This window comes from Thermobia domestica, chromosome 7 (genome assembly GCF_964235325.1).
Source record: "Thermobia domestica chromosome 7, izTheDome1.hap1.1, whole genome shotgun sequence".
NCBI classification, from domain to species: domain Eukaryota; kingdom Metazoa; phylum Arthropoda; class Insecta; order Zygentoma; family Lepismatidae; genus Thermobia; species Thermobia domestica.
In genome coordinates, this window is record NC_137460.1 from 264,322,475 (window position 1) to 264,348,696 (window position 26,222).

General features: G+C 34.5%; 1 protein-coding gene across 1 annotated transcript; it reads left to right on the top strand.

Moving 5' to 3' along the window:
• Positions 1-1,771: 1,771 nt before the first annotated feature.
• LOC145690885 (uncharacterized) lies at positions 1,772-25,367 on the top strand. Its single transcript, XM_081766290.1, has 2 exons — positions 1,772-2,303; positions 20,882-25,367. The coding sequence occupies exons 1-2, from the start codon at positions 1,939-1,941 to the stop codon at positions 22,263-22,265; spliced, it is 1,749 nt and encodes a 582-aa protein (XP_081622416.1). The 5' UTR covers positions 1,772-1,938; the 3' UTR covers positions 22,266-25,367.
• The last annotated feature ends 855 nt before the right edge of the window (positions 25,368-26,222 follow it).

Consider the following 26,222-nt stretch of genomic DNA (forward strand, 5'->3'; position numbering starts at 1 on the left):
TCACTAAATTACATAAATAAAACAGCACACAAAAGGAAATAAAACAAGAGTCGTGGGCCCATTTTAGTAAAAATATGTCTGCTATTAGGGGCTCTAGAGATAATATTTATTCGTATGGTTTTGAGATTTGTCAATATTGTCCCCTTAATTAATTTGTCATGTATGTAACGAGCCCAGAGGTGTGACTAACGTCCCCGAAGACCTAGTCGTACTTGAGGGCCCACAGGGTCCAGGGTGGTCATAAAGAGTAAGAGAAAGATGTAAAGAAGGGGCCCAAGAATTAGAAAAACAACTTTTCTAGCGGACCCAAATACGCGTATTAATGCTTGCCCCCCAGAAAAATCTAAGTTAGGGAGGCGCTGCTTGGATCCTCCCAAACCCTGCACCCCTCCGCCATGAATGGAGTTAGGAATTGTCTGCACGGGAAGACCTTCTGGTCAGTGTCGGACCTGTGGAACACATTCTACACAACATATTTTTTTGTCAAAAAGTTGGGTGCAACCCCGCCCTCCCAACAAAAAATTGGGTGCGTGCCTGGTAGATATTATTATTATTTCTTCTCGAGTTCGAAACAACATTAAGTTGTAGGGCCATGTCTCATACAGCTTCGGTGATAGAAAGGAATATGAAACTCCTAATCAAATTTCGTTATAAACTGATTTTTGCGAAGTTGCACTACTGTATATAACATATGGAGACTTAATTTTGATCAACAAAGCCCTCAACGTTTAAATCAAACAACCATACCGATATTAATTCATTCTGAAGAATCTCAGTATATCCACTGGATACGTTAAATTGAATTAATAATTTACTTCTTATGTAATATCTTCTTATTTGCTTAGCCTTTGTAAAGTGTGATCTGTGATTCAAAAAGTAAGCTCAGAAATTGGCTATGTTTTAAACTTAATACTAATTTTCATACGACAATTAATAACATACAACTGGTGCAATGACATTTAATAACAACTGGTGCAATAAATCTATATCTAATCATTTAGTTTTCACATAATTACTTTATTGACACACGTATCCAAATTCACACAAAGTTGGCTTACGATTTTAAAAGCAACAACAGAATAGCATACTATAAAACATCTTGCGCTCGCTTTTGCCTTTCGCAGTGTTGATACACTGATATTGGGATTAAAAAGAAGCCGAAGCTAAATCGTGGAAGATTTATATGAATTACTGGTATTCATAAAACTTTCAGCAATTGTTCCGGTAGTTATTAATTTGTTTTTTTTCTTCTATTTCTTGAAATTTTCTCTGAAATATGATTGAATATCTAAAAAGAAGCTGCAGCTGAAACATGTCTCATTACCAGGTTCTTTCAGCGAGCGAGAACCCCACACAGCCACATGCGCGCTACTTTCAAGTAGGAGCTCCACTGACTTGTTCAGCCGCGTTGAGACAGATTTCGTGATGTCTCTCTGTGGCCTGTTTGACGGCGACAGAACTTTAATTTCCCAGTTTTGACAATTAAAATTATTTACAAATTAGATTCTACCACTATTGCTATTAACCAACCTATCACGGACTCTATTATTTCTATATTTTTCTCCAACATGAAATGTATATTGATTCTTATTAAGAAATTCTAAAACTATCTTCTTTTAATTTGAAAGGGTAGACAGTGTCTCAGTGTCTCATAACTTACTACGCCACTGTCGCTCCTCTACACTTTGTCGTCCTCCTGGCTGCTCTTGCAGTGACGTCATGTCACCAGCCAATCAGCGTCCCTTTACCGATATAACCAAATATTATTAATTCTAGTAACCTAGAATCACTCTACGAAAGAAATACGCAACCGCAGAAGAAGATTGGACAAATAAAGTTACTTTTCTGAAAGTTCTCGTAAATCATTTCATTAACTGGCAAAAAAATATAAGGGAAGTATAAGACCGGTGTTAAATTCTTATTATATTTCAATTCACAATGGCTGGAGAGGCGTCTGTTAAGTTGGAATTGATGTGCAAAGATGAAATTGCTTATGACTTACCTCAGGAAGATCCACTCGAAGGGAAAGGGTGGACATACGAACTGATGACTGACAACAAAGAGTTAATATTGTGTACAACGGAAGGAGAGCAAACAATGGACAAGGATACAGCTATGTGTTCTTTGGACGTGAAACTAAACGTTGATAGGTTGAAATCAGAATTAACAGAAGATGATGATCCTGCATTTGAAAGGAATATAGAAACGCTACGAAAAATAGTGGTTCAGGAGACTTGCGCGTCGTACTCTAATGACTCCCAACAATTAACCACAAAAAATTTAAATTCAGTTCGGCCAGAAAGGTAATGTTAATTTTTTCATATACTAATTGGCTCAGATTGATAATACGGTTACATCGGTTCGGAAAATTGTTGTTTAAAAGAAATGCTTCACAAGAAGTATTTATATATTGGAGATATCTCGAACTTAAGTTAGTGATCTACAATTTGGGAATGACGTGGCACACATACACTAGCTGTATACCAAATAACAAAAAGGAATTTTTTTTTTTAAAAAAAGAAAGGATATAAAGGATTTTTTTTTTCAAGATATAAACTACTGCTCATACAAGTCTTATGTAGTGTATATCTTGATAAAAATTTGATTCTTTTATTATTGATTACACATTACTCACTAATTGTTGCACATTTAAAATATAGGTACTCGACGATATTGTTTTATTTATATAGAGACTTTAGTAAAATAAGAAATATCGAGAATAATATTCATCCTAAAATTTTCCAAATTAAACGTGGAATGTATTATATTGGAACAAAAACTATGGACGTTTGTAATTTTACTCAGGATTTAGCTTAAATTGGTCTAGCCTCATTTCTCCGGAGGGCTTAGAAAGACATTAGCAAAATACAAAATATAGAATATTTTTACCAACAATGGATGTTCATTAATTGTAGAGGCCCATACACAAACCCATTTCATAGCTGCACTAATTTCTTTCAAGGAAGTCTACTTTTTAAATTCCCAGCAATCATTTCTAGGGTATGGACCTCCATTTCTCAATATAGGATCACTTTTGGGGTTTAGTAAATCTACATGAATATGAATCTATGTACAAATAACTCTAACGAGCATGCGCTAGATGGCCAGTAAAAAGAACATTGCTGTGCAGATTATTGCATTAGGCAGAATGTTGGTAAACGAGAATAGCGCAAAATACTTTATTTAGGATAAACTTACATGTCTTGCGTATTGAATGTGTACTTGAACGTTCCTAAGTATTTTATAGGTAACATTCTGAAATGCTTTCTTTGCTTGCATATTTGTGTTCCGAAGTACCACAATACATTAGGGACGTAATTTCTTAATTATATGGATTCCTTCATTTCCAAACATTTTTCTAGTTCCGTGTCATGATTTGACACATTGAATTTTGATACTCCATTTCGTGTACAGTGGTTACTAGATAACGTAACACGGGGTTGCTTTGCACATCGTTCGTTAGTTTGCACGAATATGAAAAGAGTTTCATAGTCAGCTTTCGGTACAACCATGAACTGTAAACAGGAAATTTCAATTACAATGTAAGATAGAACATTTAACTGTATTTTGGCTACAATGTTGGGTGTTAGCATCAGTTCTACTTACCGGGAGGGTTTGTTGAAGTGGTATGGAAAGCAGTTACTGTAAAAACAGCCTAAAATTAAAAGAATTTCCGTCAAAGTTAAGTCAGTTTCATAGAATACTAGCGCATATAATTGGACTGTGATGCAATTGCTGAAATTGAAATGTTTCATAGGTGGGGTTACTTTCAACAACATACAAAAAAGTATGTTGAACATACGTTTCAATGCAATGTCTTCATTCAGTATTTAAACATTTTACACTCTACACAAAACTGCATGCGTTTTATTAACATTGATATCAGGGTAGATTGATTTAAATCAGTCTGATTTAAATCACGATTTTAATCAAGATTTAAATCACTTGATTTTCTAAATAAAAATCGTTGATTTAAATCTAAATCAGAAATAAATTAATTTAAAATGAAAATATATAAAATCCCGTTTCTGTTCTGTTATTTCGATTATGAAAGATAATAATCATAATAAAATGAGACTGAAATTTGTGCAAGCACAGTATGAAAACGAGTATCATTCAAAGGCTAATTAGGGAAAATCCCGTTTTGAACGGATAACGGATGAATCTTGCTTTTTTCTTCTCGTAACATAAGGTTTTTAAATCGTTGACTATTATTACGGGGAAATCTCCATGGACATTTAAGCCGAAAATTCTCTTGTGTCCACGTCTATTTTTTGTTTTCCAGATAATAGGAGCGCATATAGAGAGGTCCGTTCCCCCCACCTAAAAAAATTAAAACTAAGCGAAATTTATGTACTAAATACATAGAAGTTCGTCGGGATCATAATACGGCAAATTTTGGATGCGTTAAAATATCGAATAATACTTTTGATAAAGTGGATACTTTCAGATATCTAGGATCAATATTAACCGACCTGTACATATTCACGAAGAACTTAAATGTCGACTAAAAGCAGGGTATTCTTGTTATTGATCAATTCAAAATCTTTCGTCGTCGCGAATTTTGGCGAGAAATTTGAAGCTTAAAATACTATATATAAAATGATAATAATGCCTTTTGCTCCATATGGTTGCGAAACATGGTCGCTTACGAGGGAAGAGCATAGACTGAAAGTACTTGAGAATAAGATCCTGAGACGAATATTTGGACCCAAGAGGAACGTGAATGGGGAATGGCGGAAACTTCATAATGAAGAACTACATAATTTATATGGTTTACCAAACATTGCTAAGGTCATCAAGTCTAGGAGATTCAGGTGGGCAGGTCATATAGCCAGAATGGAAGGAAGTAGGAACGCTTTTAAAGTCTTAACTGGAAAACCAATCGGAAAAAGATCATTAGGAAGACGTAGACGCAGATGGGAGGACAATATTAAGATGCATCTCGCAGAAATAGGAATAAGAAATAGAAACTGGATCCAATTGGCTAAGGCTAGAAGTCAATGAATAGCTTTTGTAAACGTGGCATTGAAACTCCGGGTTCCATAGAACATTATTTAATTTTAGGCGAAATTTATGTTTTTTATATGTATGCCGCTAGCTAGTTCCGGTTTTTAAATATGCCCCTGCAAAATATCAGTAAGTTTCGTGTCATGTTGATGAATGTTGATTTACTTTTTCCTTAATATTGAAGAAACATTGTTTGGGATTGAAATAGGTTAACAATTGGGGATTAATTCAAAATTCAACCCCAATACTTTCACTTAAATGGCATAATTAATACTTAAAACTAATTCCTAATGTTTTTTCTTCAGTTCGCGACCTGTATTATACGAGGAGAAAGATTTGAATTAAAACAAAAAAAAAAAAAATAGATTTAAATCAATAAAACCAACAAAAATGATTTTTTTAAAAAAAAATCATGATTTTTTTCCACCCTAATTGATAGTATAATGATGGAACCGGTATCAGTACTTACTTTGAGTTATCGATATTTGTAAAGGAAATTATGTATTTTCTGGTACCGACTATGGAACCACATTCTAATAGTTCAAAATATGTCCCACAAAAGTGCCAACTGACGAGACAAAAATCATGTCCAAGAATATGATCCGAATACATATCAGTTTAAGATTTACGGGGTTTGTACTTTTCAGGCTGAAACCCACCCAAAATGGCAAGTTTTTTTACTGGCTAGCCTGCAATTAGACCTCAGACAGTGACTTTAATAGGTTCCTACAGGTTTAGTCACTTCCTGGCACTGTTTCTGCGTGAGTCACTTGGAATTGTTCGTGTTTTTGGTGTAACGTCTTAGTTCAGTGATTGGTGGTAGTTCATATTTTTCCCATTGTCTCTGTACAGTCATATGGCAGTTTGGTACTGTGACGTCACATGTTCTGTCTGCTTGTATGTGTGTGCTGTTGCTGGTGGAATGCGGTGACCGGGTAATTGAATTTTCGTTTCATGGCGACGATCTAGTTAGGAAGTGCGATTGAGACAACGTAACTTGAATTTAATACAAAGAATTTGAACTTGTCGTTTTTAAATAAGTTTGTATTAGATTCGGATATTAACACATATCGCCTTTGAGCACTGTGGTTCAATTAAGTTAGAGAAAACCTCTGATGGTTGTGGTCGAACGCTGAAGATATTCCCGACGTATGGTAAAAATGGGCGGTTATTGTTTAGTCTTATTTGTTATAATAACAAATTTGCTCGCTTTAATAAATCGACGTATGTGCAGAAGGGAACATTTTCAGTATTGTGTAGTTGAGTATTGCGCATGTCTTGCTGCTATCTTAGGTTTTCGGGAATCAGAAACTATGAGTTCATTATTAATGAGTTTTCTGGTATGGCAAAACGGCGAGTGCTTTCGTTTTTTAATTGATATTATTTTTATTCTTGATTTGCTTTGCATTTGAGTATTTGGCAAAGTATCTGCTTTGCTGCTGGTTGTTCCATTATCTCGCTGAAATGTAATTTATTTTTCCTTGTCATGCTTCACTGATTTATAATTAGTGATGAATGTTTTTTTAATGTTTTTCCTTCTTACATTAGCTTTATAGTAGTGGTTTGACTAAATATTATTATTTTTGGATGTTTTTATTGTACTTGAGTAGGACGTAGGTGGGTTGGTAGTCCCCGTATAGATATCAACATTGATAGTCACCACTTCACCTGGATTGATATAGAATAGTGTTTAGTAACATTTTGGCCCTTGTCTTTATAGTATAATTCTTAACATTGTACATTATTTTGACTTGGACAGTAACTATAACCGGTTCAACTGATCCGGTTCTGAGAGCAAACTGGAGCATTTTGGGAATCATTCCTAAACTGCTCCCAACACCGGATCAGATAAATCGTTGGAGTCACTGCTTGAGTCAAAATAAAGATTCGCCTAAAAATCTATTGCTAGTGATTCCTACGTGTATAAGCTGCAAGCCCAGTCCCCAAAGGTCTAGTAATTTCTTTAAAAAAAAGAAAAAAAACAGTCTTTTTAAACGAAGCCTCTCTCATACTACTTTTCTGGATCTGCCACTGTTCATAATTTGTTTTCTATCAAACAATCCATTCCAACATCTACGTAAATAAGAAATTCACCTAAATTTAAAACACAGGAGGCTCCAGTGGTAATAGTTTCCTATCTAAGCTTTATTTCGCACTGGTGCAAGTTAACCACTAGTACAGGCTTAAACGCCTACTCTCAGTTTTACGTTTTTTATGATTTTAGAACGTTTCACATTTCCATTTCAACTACTGCATCCCAGTCCCATTATACATGGTAGTATTCTACGAAACTAATTTAACTTTGACAGAAATTCTTATAGATGATATGTTAAATTTTATCATCCTTTACAGTGACTTTACAGCCTTTATCAGCCTTTACATCTACTAGAACAAACTTTCCCGGTAATTTGACCTGAATTTTACCGCAAACATTATAGCTGAAATACAGTTACATGTTCTATCTTACGGTGGCAGTTGAAACTTCCTCTCTACTGTTCATGGTTTTACCGACAGAGTACTGTAAATCTCTTTTCAAATTTTGTGCAAAGTAACGCCCGATGTGCAAAGTAACCCGTCTTATGGTACTTTAAAGTAGTTTTATGCAAGACATAATAGTTCTGATTAAACGGTAGGTTATATATCATTATTTGGTTTACCTTAACTGGGGAAAAGGAAGTGTTAAAGCTGTTATTAACTTACTCTTTCTCTTTCCCTGTCGTCAGTTAGGAGGATGAAGCTCGACTCGTATACTAACTTATAAGAGCTATAAATTATGGAGTAAGGTACGATAGATGTGAAAGACCCCAATATATTAGGAAGAGTAGAGATGAGAAAATGATCAAATACGGCCGCTATCACTATCGAATCCATAGTCTTCTAGCGCAGTAGGTGTTGCTCATTGGTATTTATTCTGTTTAATTTTTATAATAATAGTTATTATTATAATTATGATAAGGAATTAGAAATGTACCGGAAAAGACATTAAAATCGCAAGATATTTGCTCCTCTTATTTATTCTTATCAGTTCCTTATTTCAATTTTTTTTTTGTATGCACATACTTTTCCTGAAGCTTGTGCTATTTCGCCTAGTACATGGTAAAATGCAAGTTTGTACAGTACTATAATATGAATTTTTACCTAATACTGCTGAAAAAATTCCGAATGTGTATCATTGGTTTAACATAATATAAAAAATATACCAACAAAATATATATTAATAATCATAACCTATTGAGCAATCGGGGACAATACATAACGATTCCAGTTATGTATAAAAATATTTATAATAATCTTTAAAATATCCAACACACGAAATCGAAAATGGCATCAATATTCACTATAGTTTGGAAACACGTCTCAAATAAACAAAAAAGTAACAAATTGTTTGTGATTCATATATAGGCCCATTCTTTCTGTAAGACCCTCGAAAATTTTTAGTAATTTCACTTGTCTTTTAAATGGTGTGATTTCAAATTATAACCCCTATGGTAAAAAGCAGAACGCTCGCCGTTAACATCTCCAAATTCTAAACATGTTACAAGTAAAACGTTTGGGTATAATTGTATAGCTCTTACCTAGAATATTATTATCCCTTCCTAGATTGTAGAAAATGATAACTAATTATTTCACTCATCGGGTAGCGATAACGTGATTTGAAGTGAAACACCTCCGCGTTAGTTCCTCAGAGCTCGTAAATGAGAAGTCAAAATTTAGAGTAGGTAAAAAAAAGAAAGAAAAGGATAGTTTCAGTTTCTGTAATCTACGGACATAATTGTATGTTTTATATTGTATCATATAGCAACAAATTTGTTTCTCTCAGTTATTACCGATAAGACAGTTTCAAATTATATCTTTTGTGTTGAGAAGCGGAAAAACTGTTATTATCAATAACAAGTTTGATAATATTTCAGGAATAAGGATCGGAAATATTTTCCTAACTTGTTTCGGATTTGTACCTTTTACTTGCAACTATTCTACAACCAACTCTACTGAATAAATAATTTATTTTTTTTCATATTTAGGAGTTAAGTGTAACAAATAAGGAGTTTATGCTTTCTACAATTTAGAAAGTTGTAAGAATGTCTTTAGCTGGAAACTGTAAAGAAAGTTGTATTTTTTTGTATTGTATCGTATTGTATTGTTGAAAGTTGTATTGTATTTTTATTTACAGCAATTGGAGGTTTAATTTTGCAGTTGTGCTTTGAAGGTTTTCCAGAAAGAACTGTCCAATAAATGTCGTTGTAAAGCATATTTACAAAGTTAGGCCCGAGAAGTATGGTTGTATATTTAAAGATTTACTACTCAGGCCAAATGTGATTTATGCTTTTTAAGCCCCAGTCCGGCCAGCGGACTAATCATTTTATATATTAAGAAGAAGGGGTTCTAGTTTTTATTACTTCTACTTTAATGTTACTTAATTATGCACCAGAGCATACTGTCATGAGAGCAATGAATGAATGGTAGAGTGAGAAAACTGAAGGGAAACGGCAGAATACCGCGAAAACCCACGTACACGTTTTTGCTCTTCAACTACAAAACCCGCTTGATGGAAGCTAAACGAACAAGCAGAGCTTTACCACTCAGACACCGTGTCTCCAATTAAAATAGAGTAGTACCACTTTGCAGCTCTCCTACAATACATATTCTATACTGATATTAATTTGTTTTGCAATTCAGAATTTAACTACAATATCATATAATTAAGAACTTGCTACTCGAAACTATTGGCATAATAGATTTTGTCTCTTTTTTGCCTCTAACTTGTGCGCTGATGACGGGTAATTAATTAAAGTAACTGATTGTAAAATTAGCTTTTAGCACTTTTACGTCGGGAATCGAACTCGGCACCACGTGCACAAATGGCACGAGCTAGCAATTTGAACAACGGCGAAGGTTTTATCCACATGCACAAACTGTCCTATGACGAGAAAATGACAAGATTAATGGTAGGTAAATTCCCAGGAAGATATTTTTCGGGAATATTCCCGGGAAGATTCCCAAAAATGGGAGTTTTCCGGGAATTTATGAACAATAACATATAAAAATGCATTCTGTTTGTGTATATAAGTTCAAAGTTAAATTCGTTTTTATATCACAGTATATTATTACAGTTGTCCCCAGAGGAGTCTTTAAAATGTATATTCTGAACGATGTTATGTTATTTTATTAATAGTTTATTATATTTAGAGAGTACGCATAAATTGATATTTATTTACAATATGTTCTACGAAAGAATATATGTTTCAAAAATGGTATAGTAAGTCCGCATACTTTTAAACGGCTAAAAAGTTTAAGTTTACATGTAAGTGGATTTTCGAAACTTGACTCTACCACTGATATAAACATATTAAATTATTACATGTTATAAACAAATTAGGTTGGGTAACTGCTAGAAGACACATGTCCCACAATTTTTTCAACATTTGGGCATAAATATGTATGTTCGCAGTATTTCCAGGAAAAATTGTTATCTTTATAATTTTGCATGTAATATTGCCACACGACCTCTCTTCCTGCCCATTTCTAAAAATGTCATGCTTTAATTTACATGTAAGTGAAGTCCGAGTACCTCTTCAAAAATTCAAGCCAGAGACAGGATTCAGACCGACGTATATTACTAACACTGTTTCAGGGTTTATTAATAGTGCTACATCTCTATTTCTACGTAATTCTAAATTACTTTTAAAATGATTCCTTTTCATTATTTGTAATTTAGTACTTTGGTATTTTGGCTATTGTTTATATTTGGTAGACCAGCATATGCGCCTACTTTTTGCGATATTCTATTCTGATGCGGTTGTTTTATGGTTTCATATGTTAAATTACGTTACCAACATTAAATTCAGACAGCATTGCCGAGCGAGCGTAGCCAGTGAAGGCGGGATAGAGCCCCGCAGGGCACGTTGTTTTCTATCTTCGTTACCAGCAATTCACATTCTTTTCTCACATAAATCACTTCCTCTTACACTTACGGTTCGTGAAAATCCCCTACCCCCTAAAGGAAATTGTGTTCGGTACTTTCTTGAGTACTTGTACATCACTGTCAACACATTTGTTCCGTAAATTGTCCTACGTTTTGCTAGTTTTGGCCCCTATACTAAACAATTACCCTACTTTTAGTTCAAATGGAAATGGAATTTAAGAAAATCATATTGTTAGTTATATAAAGTACAGTCAAATAATTTTAAACTTTTTAACGTCCAAATTCTTTAAAGTTTAGAAGTAATTCATATTATTTTAAAATAAAGTAATTAGTCATATTGTTCTTATAATTTGGAAGATAAAGTTGAGAAATGGAAATAAATTCCTTCCCGGGATTTTTTAGGCCAGGGAAAAAAACCCGGGAATATTCCGGGCCTCCAATAAAATGGTAAGAAATTTTTTGTGATTCATATCTAGGCCCATTCTTTCTGTAAGTCCCTCAAAAATTTTAGTCATTTCACTTGTCTTTTAATTGGAGTGATTCCAAATTATAACCTCTATGGTGAAAAGAAGAACGCACTCCATGAATAGATCCAAATTCTAAACATGTTACAAATAAAACGATTGGGTATAATTGTATAGCTCTTGCCTAGGTTATTATTATCCCTTCCTAGATTGTAGAAAACGATAACTAATTATTTCACTCATCGGGTAGCGATAACGTGATTTGAAGTGAAACATCTCCAACTTACTCCCTTAGAGCGCGTAAATGAGAAGTGAAAATTTAGAGTAGATAAAAAAATAGAAAAGGAAAATTTTTAGTTTCTGTTACCTACGGACATAATTGTATGTTTTATGTTGTATCTTATAGCAACAAATGTGTTGCCCTCAGCTTTTACGGATAAAACAATTTCAAATTATATCCTTTGTGTTGAGAAGCGAAAAAAGTATTATTACCAACCGCACGTTTGATAATATTTCAAAAAGAAGGAATGGAAGTATTTTCCTGACTTCGGAATTCCTTGTTTTGGATTTTACCTTTTACTTGCAGCTATTCTACAACCAAATTTACGGAATAAATAATTTATTTATTTTCATTTTTAGTAGTTATGTGTTACAAATTAGGAGTTTGTGCTTTCTACAATTTAGAAATTTTAAGAATATCTTATTTGGACATTACAAAGAAAGTTACAACTCGTTCTAATTCAAGCGCTTTTCAATTCGATTTTTTTTTTTTTTTGGCGGTGCTCTGAGCCTATCGTAGAGGTATATATTTGACATACTGCTATTCCTAGTATAACAGGCAAGAAACTCATGAGTATTTTTTTTTAATGAAGAAGGAAGTATTAATCTCCGTACTGACAAACAATGAAAGAAATTTTGATCGTAACATTAAACTTATTTTAAATTTGGTGTTCAGAACAGCTCCTACTCTGCGAGTGGTATAATTTGAGACCGTTTCATTTATTTTAGGCGAGTGAAATGAATTGAGATCTTATTTGAAAATATAGACGAATGTAAGAATATTCCAAGTACAAACTTTGAAAAATTTTCTAACCAATCTGTTTGAAAACTCTTGCGAAATTTAACAGGTATTGCCAGTTATTTTGCTTCTAATTGCAGAGAATGTAATTTAAGATCAAGATTTTCTTATTATTTGAGTGAAATAAATTTTGTTATTCTGCTTTTAGATTTTAGACAAGTAAGAATGGCCCTAGATACAAGTCCCGCAGGATTTTGTGTTCTTTATTTAAGAAAAGTTTGGTACAGAAGATTAAGAATAGATTTGTCAATACAAACTAAATTTGCAAAGTATGTTTTTTGACAAAATAGAATCTTAGTACCTTTAAAAATGTGCCCAACGTCGGCTTTTTCTTTTTAGTTTTCGTTTAAAGGGAGGTGGTCATTATGACTACTAATCGATTTCTGAGTAACGTTTGTTTCAATTTTTTTAAGGGGCAGCAGCATTTTATCAGATAATGTTCTCGCAGTACATTAGAAAACTATTTTATAATAGATTTTCGTTCTTCTATATAGAACTCCTGTAGCCTGACATCATCATTATTATTCAAATTTATTTCAGAACGATGTTAAGTCAAATTTCATTGTGGGTTAATGAGATGTACTCATAAAATGCCAGCGAAGCGTTACTTATTTATTTATAAATTAGCCCTGTACAGTCCAGATTACGAATATAATCGTAAATACGAAATTACTAAGTACGTCCCGCCTTTCGAACAAAATATTTTAGTAGCATAGACTGTATTTTGCTACAAAATATTTTAGTTGCAAAATGTTTTAGTACACTGTCTAAGCTGAATTTCATTCTGGATTGTAAGTTTGCATTAGGAGAGCACGATGATGGATATGAATCCAAGGTTTTTTAGTGAAAGATATAAACTGCTTTAAAAAAATGTTCACTTTTATTATATTTCTTGCACGGGGGAATATATTAAATTATCCAATCAAAAGTGCAGGAACGTGAGAGTACGTGGAACCAAGAATGACGAGAAAGTTATGGAGCTAATGGTTTATAGCTTATTTGTGTATCAGTTTTTTGATATATTTTGTGTTTCCACGTATATTTCCCTTTCTTTAATTTGCACTTTTTCTCAATTTTTAAAAGTTTTTCACACTATTTTCGATTGAATTGCACCAAGATATGAGTTTTCTACCATTTTGTCAGTACTTGTGTGTATTGATAGCCTTTCTCATACTTCATACTGCCTTTTTGGACAGTTCCATATTTTTGCACTTGAAGCTATAAACGCTGAGGTATTTCATACAAAATCAGGAAGTTCATGAGTGAAACCCTAAAAATTAGTTAAATTTTACATTTCAAGTAGTATTACCAGTTGGCGAAAAAAACTGTAAGGCTGAGATTTTTTCGAAGTTTGTTTTGAAATTACAGGTTCTCAAAATACTGACAATTTACCATCAAAGTATTACATGCTTGACATTTGTTCGATTAGGACTTGCAGAGAGCTCAAAGTTCATAGGATACTAGCAAGTAGCAACATAGCACTTGCAACATAGATATTTTCTATTTCGTATACAAGTAGTATGAGAATCGTGAAGGTAAATTAAATGATATTTTTATTACTTGTTTATGGTAATGAACAATTTGTTAAACGATTAATTTATATTTTAGCTGAGTGTGACGTAAAAAGCCACGAAATATCGAAAGTGTATGCAAGGTGGCAATAATATCATATGACAGTAGGGGGCGCGGTGGCTCAGTGGTAGAGCGTTCACCTCTGGTGTTGGGGTCCCTGGTTCGATCCCAGCTCGCGCCGGGTGTACTTTGTGGTGGACAAACACCGTGCTCGTGGGTTTTCTCGGGGTTCTCCCGTTTCCTCCCACTTTCTTCATTCCACCATTTCACTCATTTCTCATTATCACCGTCTCCTTTAGCCTAACCGGCATAATCGTGGGACGTTAAACTTAGAGATTTCATGTCATTTCAATATCATATGACAGCACATGATTAGGGTACTACTTTCGTAGTGTCATCATTAGCACACCTGCGGAACTATTTCCAAACAAGCAAACGGAGTGAAAATGAATACCCAGTCAGCAATGTCCAGAGGAATAGTAACTGTATTCGTATCAATAGTAATTGTATTTAAGCGCAGAACTCAACTTTAGCAAACTTGAAACCAGAAACTTAATGAAACGACATAATGATCTTACTTTCTTCCAGACACTATTATGTTTTCACCTTGAATTTACCATGAAACCATTGCCTTCAGGAATCTTAAAAACACAACTCTTGAGAGATAAGGTTGGTAACTACTCTTTACATCTTTTATACGGTACCATGCTGATAGCGGGAAATGCAATAGGAATACCAGGAAAACGAAGACCAAGGATATAGTATGTAGGCAGTTACGAAGAAGGGACGTTATCAATTTTAAAACTGATCTTCGATCGTAGAGAAAAAAATCATAGTTTCCATGTTGCCCACCTACCTATGGTTGGGGGGAACAGGAAGGAAACGATTATTTAAAGAGTGATCTCCCAAATTTGCCATATTTACACAACTTCCTTAAGGATGATTAGAAAGTTGATTTCATAAATCTACGAAGCCAGTTCTACCTCTTGAAGGATGTGACCTCACCAATAATCCATGCGGGAATTACATTTCGTAGCTTTGTTAGATAATGTTCGTGGAGTGTAAAGCTTACTTTGAAAATCATATGTACAAGCTCTCGCAGGAATACATCGGAACCATGTCGTGTTATTTATTGAAATAACCCGCGTTCAAATATCGCCTGCTGCAAGCTATATTTTACTCTAAAAAAACACATTGTTTTGTTATTAATAATTTGTTTTCTGCATTTCTTCTAAATATCTTAAATTTTATTGACCAGTGGTTAGTGGTTAGTATACTTTTGTCAAATACCTTTACACTTCTATTTGTTTGTTTTGACTGCATGGGTTATTCCTGTGGCCGTGAAATCGTGTTTCTTCTCGTTGTTAGAATCTTGTAAATATAATCGTAACGCTCATATTGATTTTCACCTTTTTCCCAAAAGTTTACACGTCCCTCTCTCTCCCTGTCACTAGTTTATTCCGTTTATCCCAGCTTTGCTGCCGCAAATCAAGATTTCTTCCGTACCTACGTTTTATCATAAACGTAAGCTAGGGAGAACGGTAGACAAAGCGTAGGTATCGCAAAAATGGAAAAGTGAGCAAATTATCAAATTAAGCTCAGATATTAAAAAAAACTAAAATTATTTTGCAGTGCAAATCACAAAACCTTGTTAAACAGTATTCAAAATCTAACAATACTGAATGTAATTCATACAAAGTAAAAGAACATCAAAAGGTTACAAATGAACAAGTAGCTTTTACTGAATATGTTTACGCCCGTTTCGACTTCTTTATTTCCACCTGTATCTTCTTTTTTCTTTTAATTCAGGTGGCGGTGTGGCACAATGGAAAAATTAAGATTTCACTTACAGTAATCTTCGACCGGTCATCTCCTTCAGTGGCGTTGCAGTTATAATGATCTGATACGTTCCACGTCGGATAATCCCAAGTGTCCTCTGGAGTTTTCTGCTCATAGTAATAAGTGATCGTCCAAGCCGGCACAATTATTCCGTCCTTTTCAATGATTTGGAGAGAAAAATTGTCACACAATACTGAAATTACAAACAAATATTAAGGTGCTAAAACATTTCTACTAGTCACTTCACTGCTGATTTCTGCACAATATTAGAAAAAATGTTTTACACGAAGGTGTATGCAAATATCGTACAAGCACTGATGATAAACTAAAAAAATTGGCTCTCGCGCATGCAAACGGCGATTTAGCTTGCGAAGCTGAATCCGTACAAGTGGAGCACTCATAAGAGTATAACGTGTGTTTACTTTACAACAATGCACCCCACTCGCCTTCCTGGGTGCCTTTCCCAGCGACGACCAGGCGTTCGTGCAAAGCACTGAAGGTTCTTTTAGCAAACCAAAGCTTGTATATGGTCAGCCGGGAAAATCCCGATTTTCACTCCCAGCATCGGGACCGGGTAGACGTACGAATTTAATCCCCATTTGAGTGAACGTAACGTAATAAAATGCCACTTAAATGTAAACACTCAACATATTCAATTATTTATTTTAAACTGTTCAGCTCTTGTATTTTATAATGTGATGCATAACATATTTCTTTAATATTTCGTTATTCAGTGTGTAGCATTTATCGTCGCACGCCCTATTTACTTTTAACGTAAAAAACAATAATGACTAGAGTGTTTCACGATGCTAATAACATTCGAGGGGCATTGTTTGCAAAAGCCGTGTAATAGTACGATTCCAAATCCAGTATATATTTCGATTTCTGCGATTACATTACACCGGGTTATGATAAATTTAAATTCTATGTTTAGATCATAAACATAAAAGCACTAGTAATAATCAAAGAGTAACGAAAGTTTTAATGGTTGTCCATATTACCTTATCGTGGAATTCTGGAATCGTTATATCATTTATTTCAAATAAGTGGTTTAAAATTACAAGAAATTGAAAACATTATGCTTGTCAAAAGTATTTAATAAGAATGTATCAGATGTAACTACGTAGCTACATATCAATATACGCAAAATTTTACTATCTCAAGGCATCAGACTATATAAAACCGCAATTTGAAATTGGTATACATAAGGGAATCACGTATCTTTAAAAGTTAAAAGTTATTATATTAAAAGTTATTATATCGTTCCTTTGTTTCTTTGTAATCATAGTCACAGTTTCTTGTAGCTGCAATTGAAAGAATTTTTTCCGATTTTTAAATTCTCTGACACAAAAAGTAATGATATATAAATAAAGTTAGTGACACCCGTCTCTATTTTCACTTATAATAATGAAATGTTTATTCCATATAGCACAAAATAAGTATTTTGGTATGTACCAGGTTAACTCTGATATCGTATATATCGTGGCGGACTTAAGTCTTTGACCAGGTAATGGCGACTTCTTTGAAACAAATGCAGCTTATGGGAATTAAATCGTTCCTATCTGTAGTTTCCTGTGCAGAAGAATTATACTTCTGGATCATGATCGCAGTGGTTCGTGGTGAGTGGTGGGTCGTAGTGTGTCATGGTGGTGGTGGAGGATCGCAGAGGGTCATATGCATTTGTCCCATGACCGACTGACCACCGATTCAACGAACAACTCCAACAGTGGCACTTTCCGGAATATCGGTACAGATTTTGGAAAAGTTGCAAAGGATATGTAATGGTTACATTTTAGGTTTAGGTATTACTAGTCTGCAGTTTCATTTTTGAATGGAATTAGGATTCCCGTGACTTTTTCTACATAATTTTCGTGAGAAAACATTAATGACCAATAGAAAATTCAACTTTTTCGATTCGGATTGGTTTGAGTTAACAGCTTGAAAACTAAATCCTTTAATGCCCAACGATTATGCCTGTTAGGTTAAGGAAGGACTATGATTAAAGCAAGTGAATTATGATGGGCGAATTCTTGGAATGACAAAGTCGGAGTATCCCGAGATAACCGACAAGCACGATGTCCGTCTCAACCTTACTTGCCTTGGGAACGAACCAGGCACCCCACATATCAGATTGTTTATTATGCGGGATCTCACTTTCGATTCCCCATTAGAAACACTTTTAAATATTAAATGTCTTCGATGTATCTGTGTTCGTGTCCCTGTCGTTCAAGGTTATTGGAAACACCTGTAAAACAAGAATAACCGAATATAATAGAGATAAGTTACGGAGATACTTTGGGTCTTTTTAAAATTTAATGTTGAATTCGCAACTCTTAATTAAAAGAGCGTTCTTAGGGTGGTGGCTTGAGCATTTGCTGTGTGTGTTAGGGGTCCGCAATTCGATTCTCTCCGAGGATATTCAGAAAAAATTATAATTTAGAATGTTTATATTTCTGATTTATAATAAAATGAAAAATTTTCAATTTCTCTTGTTCTTACAAGTTAGAGTTTAAACGACTTCTTTGACAGGGAAAACTAATTACATGACGCCCTCGGTTCCTACTGTCTAAAAACTTCGCTTGTTCTACAAACAATTCGTGAATAAAAATGCGTCATTCTTCAGAGCTATGAGTCATAAAATATCCTGAATTGTTACTAACTGTTCTTCTTCTCATAGTAGAAGCAATAATAATGTTTTCCTTCTCCATTTTCAACACGTTCCTTATATTTGTTCAAGAAAATTTATAAATAGTAACTATTTCAGTTGTATATTTTGATGATATTTCAATATAACGCATCCATAATCCAACGTCTTTTACCCAAATAAAGGGTGTTACTTAGAAAGAGTGTCGTGATGAAGACAAATCCTACTTAGCTTCTTTTAAGGCATCCGAAGTTTCGAATTTCATATTGTCAAGTAGCTGACACATTTTTTCTCTCTTATAAACTCTCTTGAAGTATCTCTCATAACTCAATACCTCCTTATAGGGTGATAGAATTTATTTTCATTTTCGTAATTTGAGTATGCTTATTTGCATTGCAGTATGACGTAATATTGAGATATCAAATATTCAGTAATAATAATAATAATAATAATAATAATAATAATAATAATAATAATAATAATAATAATATAGATAAGAAATTCCATACAAGGACACATATTATTAAAGCCTGTATAATCGCCGGTAGCGTCAGCCAAAAGTTACAAAATACTCGGGATTGGGAGAAGTGTCAGGACCATCAGGACATACCCTCTCCATACGTCCCTACAACTAGCCAAATGTTATAACGGAAAGTTTCGAGACAAATTTCGTGAAGAAAGTAGGGATTCTGAATTCACAAGAGCCGTAAGAAAATTTATTTTAAGTAATGGTTATGCCGGATAAGCTACAGAAGAAGTCGATGATGAGAATGAGAGAAATATTCGAAAAAGATAGTGGAAGGAAGCGGAACACGGAGAAAACCTATACACACGGTATTATTTCAGCACAATACTCACGAAACGGGAGTTAGGTGAAACAGGTTGAACCATTAAATTTACAACATTTCAGTAATAATGGTAATAATAATAATAATAATAATAATAACAATAAGGGTATTAAAAGTTTTAAAGTTGTCCTGAAATTTGGCAAAACTTATTTAAACGTAGGGGTTTCGGAAAAGGGATTCCGTAACTTCCTGAAACATTTCTGCAGCTACTCTAATTTAATCGAAAGCTTTCCGCTAAAGTTTCCTGTAGAAAATATTGTATTGCACGATTTCAGTAAAATAACTGTAATAAATCAAATGAATATTATTGAACACTAAGGGTTATAATAAACTAAATTGTGGAGTTTGCAGATGTAACTATATATAAGCTTTGCTAATATATATATATATATATATATATATATATATATATATATATATACACCATAATACAAAGTAAGAAAATAATATATAAAATTCAGTCTACAGAGCAATGTTACCTAAAGAGTGGCATATACCCTTTCGAGAATCGGGATGAGACGAGCAATGTTTCCGATACTTTTCGTCTCGTCTCGTTTCTCGTCTCTAAAGCGTGACGATATTGAGTTAACCTTGTCCCTTGTGCCATCTCGAATTAAAATGTTAAGCCTCATCCCAATTTTGTTCGGTTTGTTTTAGAATGGAGATGAGAAATTCGTCTTTTCATTGGCAACATTACAGAAAACCGAAATATTTTTTCTAATATCAAGTTCCTGCTTGTAATGGTATGACTTGTGCGATAATAAATTTTTGTTTTTTAAATATTTCACGAGATAATTATTATTATTGCTAGTATTATTCCTGAAAATTTGATAGCTCAAGTATGAATGTAACAAACGTCTGTCTGCCGATCAATCGCAATCAAAATTCTTAAAGTAGAGAAAAAAAGTTGCACGACGTGTATTCGGTGAAAGAATCTCCAGCTTACTGGTCAAGCGTCTAGACCACTGAACCACGATCACTACGCTGTAAACGATTCATCTTTAGTCTGGTTACGTTAAGTTTCTCTCCTCAGCTCGGAAAGTTGTATGTTACTTTTTCTTTTTTTCAAAATGACTTTCCTGTTCCACTTATGATGATATAAGTGAATAATCTTCGGTAGAGTTTATATTAATAAGTTGAGTTGTTCTTAAACCTTTGGTTCGCAAATTTGTTTTTTCTCCACACTAAGCTTCAGATATGACAGATTTACTTCTCATAATCTCCATTTGTTTCAAAGCAGTCACATGGTCAATGACTTATGACCGCCACGATACAAATGATTGTTCAATTTGATATATTGAAAAAGCTACAGGCTCTTATTTTGAAAGTAGAAAGATATGGACACTTCTCAGTGGTACTCGAGTTCATATTTCTACAATATTTCATGTAATAAAACAAATTAAGCCTAATTTTATCATTAAATATAGCCAATGATGACAATTTTTTGTTGCTACTTAATGATTATCTCCAATCACATTTCGTTGTTTGTTCAATATGTTACAGGCCCGATAACGTATATGCTTCCCACGGAGAAGAGAATACGTTTATTATATTAAAGAAAGCCATTTCTCATTCAGATCAGGAATCTCATACTTCGATGCAGTTTGGCAAAGGATTTCATCGATCGCGTTTGTCAAGACATATGCTGACGCAGGAAAGTGGAAAGCGTCATATGTACCAAGACACTGATGAACGCTTTAGTCAAAGCTCAAATATGTCAAGCGGTAAGTTACTGCATGCAAGTGAGAAATCCCACATCTGTGGAGTATGTGAAAAGAAATTTCGTGTATATTCAAGTTTGGCTAGGCACATGTTAATCCATACAGGAGAAAAACATCACACTTGCCAAGAGTGTGGTAAGGCATTTAATCAACGTTCAAATTTGGCTACACACATGTTAATCCACACAGGAGAAAAGCATCACACTTGCCAAGTGTGCAGCTTATCATTTATTCGACGTTCGGATTTGGCTAGACACATGTTAATCCACGCAGGAGAAAAGCATCACACATGCCGAGAGTGTGGTCGGGCATTTAATCAACGTTCAAATTTGACTACACATATGTTAATCCACACTGGGAAAAAACCTCACACGTGCCATGAGTGTGGTAAGGCATTTAATCAACGTTCAAGCTTGGCTACACACATGTTAATGCACACAGGAGAAAAACATTACACATGTCAAGAGTGTGGTAAGGGATTTAAATATCGTTCAAGTTTGGTTAAACACATGTTAATCCACACAGGAGAAAAGCATCACACTTGCCAAGTGTGCGGAAAATCATTTAATCGACGTTCAGATTTGACTACACACATGTTAATCCACACAGGGGAAAAAAATTACACTTGCCAAGTGTGCGCAAAATCATTTAATCAACGTTCAGGTTTGACTACACACATGTTAATCCACACAGGAGATAAGCATCACACATGCCAAGAGTGCGGTAGGTCATTTAATCGACGTTCACATTTGGTTACACACATGTTAGTCCACACAGGAGAGAAAGATCACACTTGCCAAGTGTGCGGAAAATCATTTAATCAACGTTCAAATTTGAGTAGACACATGTTAATCCACACAGGAGAAAAGTATCACACATGCCAAGAGTGCGGTAAATCTTTTCATCGACGCTCACATTTGGTTAGGCACATGTTAATCCACACAGGTAAAAAAAAACACACTTGCCAAGAGTGTGGCAAGGTATTTAATCAACGTTCACATTTGGCTACACACATGTCAATCCACACAGGAGAAAAATATCACACTAGAATGGAATTTATTCAACGTTCATACGTTTTGACGCACAGCAAGAAAACGTCATACGCGAAAAATGTGAAAAAATATAGTCTACGCTCAACCTTAAAAGACATTTCAACATCAAAGTAAAAAACCACAGAGATGCAAAGATCGTAGATTGCATTTAGACAAGGTTCACACATAGTAAATCATGTACATTCACAGAGGACAATAACCACACGTAACGAGAGTGTAGAAAAATATTTACAGGCAGTTCTCATTTGGCAAATGGAAATATTAAAACATTGCAATAACCAAACATGCAAATAGTGTTGAATAAGATATAGTTTGGTATCAGGTTTGGCAAAACATGTAACTATACATAGGATATAGAAAGATTTGACACACTCACAAGATGTTAAGTTCTGAAAAAAATGATAAGTTCACGACAAATATTCTACGAGATAGGTTTACAATAATATTAAAGGAAACATTAAGTCCTTCAAATAACACCTCCATTTTGTGACGGAATGTGTTTTGGAAGACATGTTTTAAGTTCGTAATTTCGCAGATATTACTGGAAATTGGTGCCGCATCTACTCTACGAGCTGCACTTCTGCCTTGCCGTCAAAGGGATTGTAGCATGGTGTAAAATGGCTGACGCCGAGGAAGATTCGAATGACGATTCCTCAAGTAAATGTATATCTGAAAATAATGACTCCAAATTTACCTCTTCTTGAGTCTACATATATGTAATGGAGATGACGGTAACAAGTTTATCGACATCGATAATCAGGGTGCACCTTCCGCATCAGCTACAAGTGTAGATCCAGCGGAACAAACATGTTCCATGTCTATTCCAACACTAGGGCCTTCTGGATCATCTGCGATTCGGCTGCATCTTGCTGGTTGATACCTGGTTGCGCAAACCCGTTTTCACCGCATATATTTATATTTCCCAAGACATTTTTTCATGCCGATTGACGGAAACTATGGCAAATTGAAGAATAAAAGGGACCAAAAAATCAAGTCGTCCTCTCTTCCACATGGGATAAACTGATCAGACAAGTTTAGGCAGTTTAGTAAACCACACATACGACGAGTTTAGAAAAGTATTTTGTGTATTTTTAAGTCTGGCAGGACATTTTGATACACAATGGAAAATCTCTCACACTTGAATACACACAGTTGAAAAGAAGATTTATATGGAGTTCACATTTTGCAATGCATGTTAAAACACGCAGGAGAAAACATTAAAAACTAAAGCGTTCTAAGTGTGTACAAATGACTGAATAAGTTTATATTTTGCAACAGATATATTAATACACATGGGGAGGAACTGCTCGTGTCAAGACTATGAAGATTGCTATAGTCGAAGTTCAGTTTTGGGGAAACATGCTATTTCATACAGGTAAAAGATGGCTATGCATAATTGTGAAAACCGTTTACAAGAAGTCCATATTTTGTTAGTGATAAAATATAGGAAGATATGTGAAACGATTTACTGAAAAATAAAGTTTGTATATAAAATGGTATAGTCAAGTTACACACGTGATAAATATACAAATGCGAAACATCTTAGTTGTAAAAATTTTGCGATAAAATTCGTTAAATATCATGTTCTTTAACCTTCATCCGCTCACTTACTGCCAATTCACGTTTCCACTCGCGACGACGTCAATTCAGCCGCCATCGATTAATCACATATTTCAGCATTGCGCATGATGCAAAGTGTATGTGTTGGAGCATTTAGGTTTAGTAAATTAAAACAAATCATTGTTGACCAAAAGTATACTTTTGCTTTAAATTAAATTACAACACTGTATGAGTGAACACACTCAACAAAATACAAAAGAACAGAATCTAACCTAATCAACATCCATGTCACTGAGCTAGCTGTTATAATGTTGATATTTATTGCAGGGAGCAGTAATCATTGAGTGCTTTCTGCACATGTTTTTCCACAATATGTAGATGCCAGGCGAGTTCAAAATGAATCAACCTCCATGTCACTGCCCTCTTTCTGAGATTGCTGGCATGTATTGCAAGTAGTAGTAATTGTTGACTGCCTTCTGAACACGTTTTTTCCACAATCATTACATTCAAGGCGAGTTCTGTTTTGTCTTGACCAGGAGATGTAGCAGTTATCTCTTCGGATATGTTAGACTGGTTCATCATCGGTATTTTGCTTTCTATATTTGCCAAGGACAGCTGCAATTTTTTTTTTCAAAGTTGAGATTTCAGAACGAGCTTTCAGGTTTTCATTTATTAGTTCAAATGCTAACTGATACAGATGTGGTCTTCTTGTATTATTTTTGATGTTAGGGATGCTAAAAATGAAACAGCGACTGAAACCTAATGAAAGATTTACTTACATTGCATGTAAATGTGAACCAAAAAAAAAATCACGTTTTGGCTACCTCTGATAGAAGATGGGCCATCCAACTTCCAATACCAACTTTGACATTGTACTGAACCGGAAGTAATGTCTTCGATAAGTTTCTCGTAGAGGATTCATATGTTTGAGGGTAGCGAGATATTGCTTCAGCAAGAGACATAACTTTCTAATCCAGATTTATAAATGGGAGAGAAACGGACTGTTTTCCAACAACAGGGAAAACAGGTTTCCCTGACGGATCTATGAAAAATGAGCGAAAGCGGAAAAGAAATAATAGATGACGTCGAACGCAGAAAGGTTTTGCTTATGTTGTCCTGGCCAGAGGCTCTCAGGCCGGAGAGAAAATAAAAGTGCAGAAGTGATAGACAAATGAGATAAAATGGACAAGCAAACGGATTGAACAGTGAAGTACGATGATTATGTAGTTTAGAATTTATTACAAAATAACTCATTAAAATTTTCTGTTTTTCCCTCAACTTCTGCACCTCATGCATCTTTGTACCTTACTAGATGTATGCTAGAAGTTTTAGACCTAAGACCAAAATCGTTTAGTGTTGTTGATGCTGGTGTCTGATTTTTTTTTTAAAATATATAGTTTAGGTATTCGCTGCATCTCAATAGCTTTTTTCCTATATCAGAAAATCTTTTAAGAATATGTGTTCATTTGGAAATGGCACGCCACAATTCCCAAAGCTTTGTCTTATTTCGGAATGTGTGGCAACTCTGTTCGCCATGCCTTGTTGGAAATGTCATTGTTTTTACTTTTTTGAGCCGTACAAAATATGTATTATTGTTGCATTAAAAACATCAGAGAAATAACCCACTGTCTCGTCTATTGTTCCATCTAGTAAAAGTGTCCATTGTAAAACCTGTAGTTTTTTTTACAAATTTCACCCAAATAGTCCGTCCTTCTGTCAGGCACAAACTTTCTTTTTGAGTTGGATTGCTGGCTTCTGGGTTTGGGAGTAACATATGGAACGAGGAACTCGCGGTCTGGGAGAAACAACACTTTATATGAGATGACACATTCTGTTGGAAAGATAGAGATGACATAACCTAAGCTGTTATTTTTACGCGCGTTATGAATATTGTACTATCCCAAATCGAGTCCTTGAATAGAATTGTCTACAAAGGGTCTCATGTTATCCCATGTTTACTGTCGATCCATATCTAAGCCTAAGTTATAGTCACAAAAATGAGCAACTTTGTCACCTTCTAATGGCAACTGGAAGTGATTCGTTGCATGTTTCAAGTAAATCTTGAGGACTGTTTCTATATAGTCTGCAGAAACACCCGACGAAATTTGTGTTTTTTACATACCTTAGCTCAAATAATTTCACACACGTACGAGATGATTCTATGCTCTGCTGCCCCATTTATTTTAATATTACGAACACTCCGCCCCTATTATCTTGCGGTCGTTTATCTATGTAGACAATTGGTTGAGAAACGGCATTCCACTGTTCATTACCAATTCTTTCAATCACGTTTCACTCACCACTAAACACCCATATTCCGGCAACAAACTAATATTCATAGCAGAGTCCGTAAAATTGTTTTTAATGTTAGGTGTATTTTGGTAGTATACTTTAAATGTGGTTTCCTGTTTCCTGCACTTTTGATCTGCATTCTTCTGTACATCAGCACATTAAACAGACAATATGGAGGAATTTTCTAGCGTGGGATCACGTTGTCCAATCACTCTCACT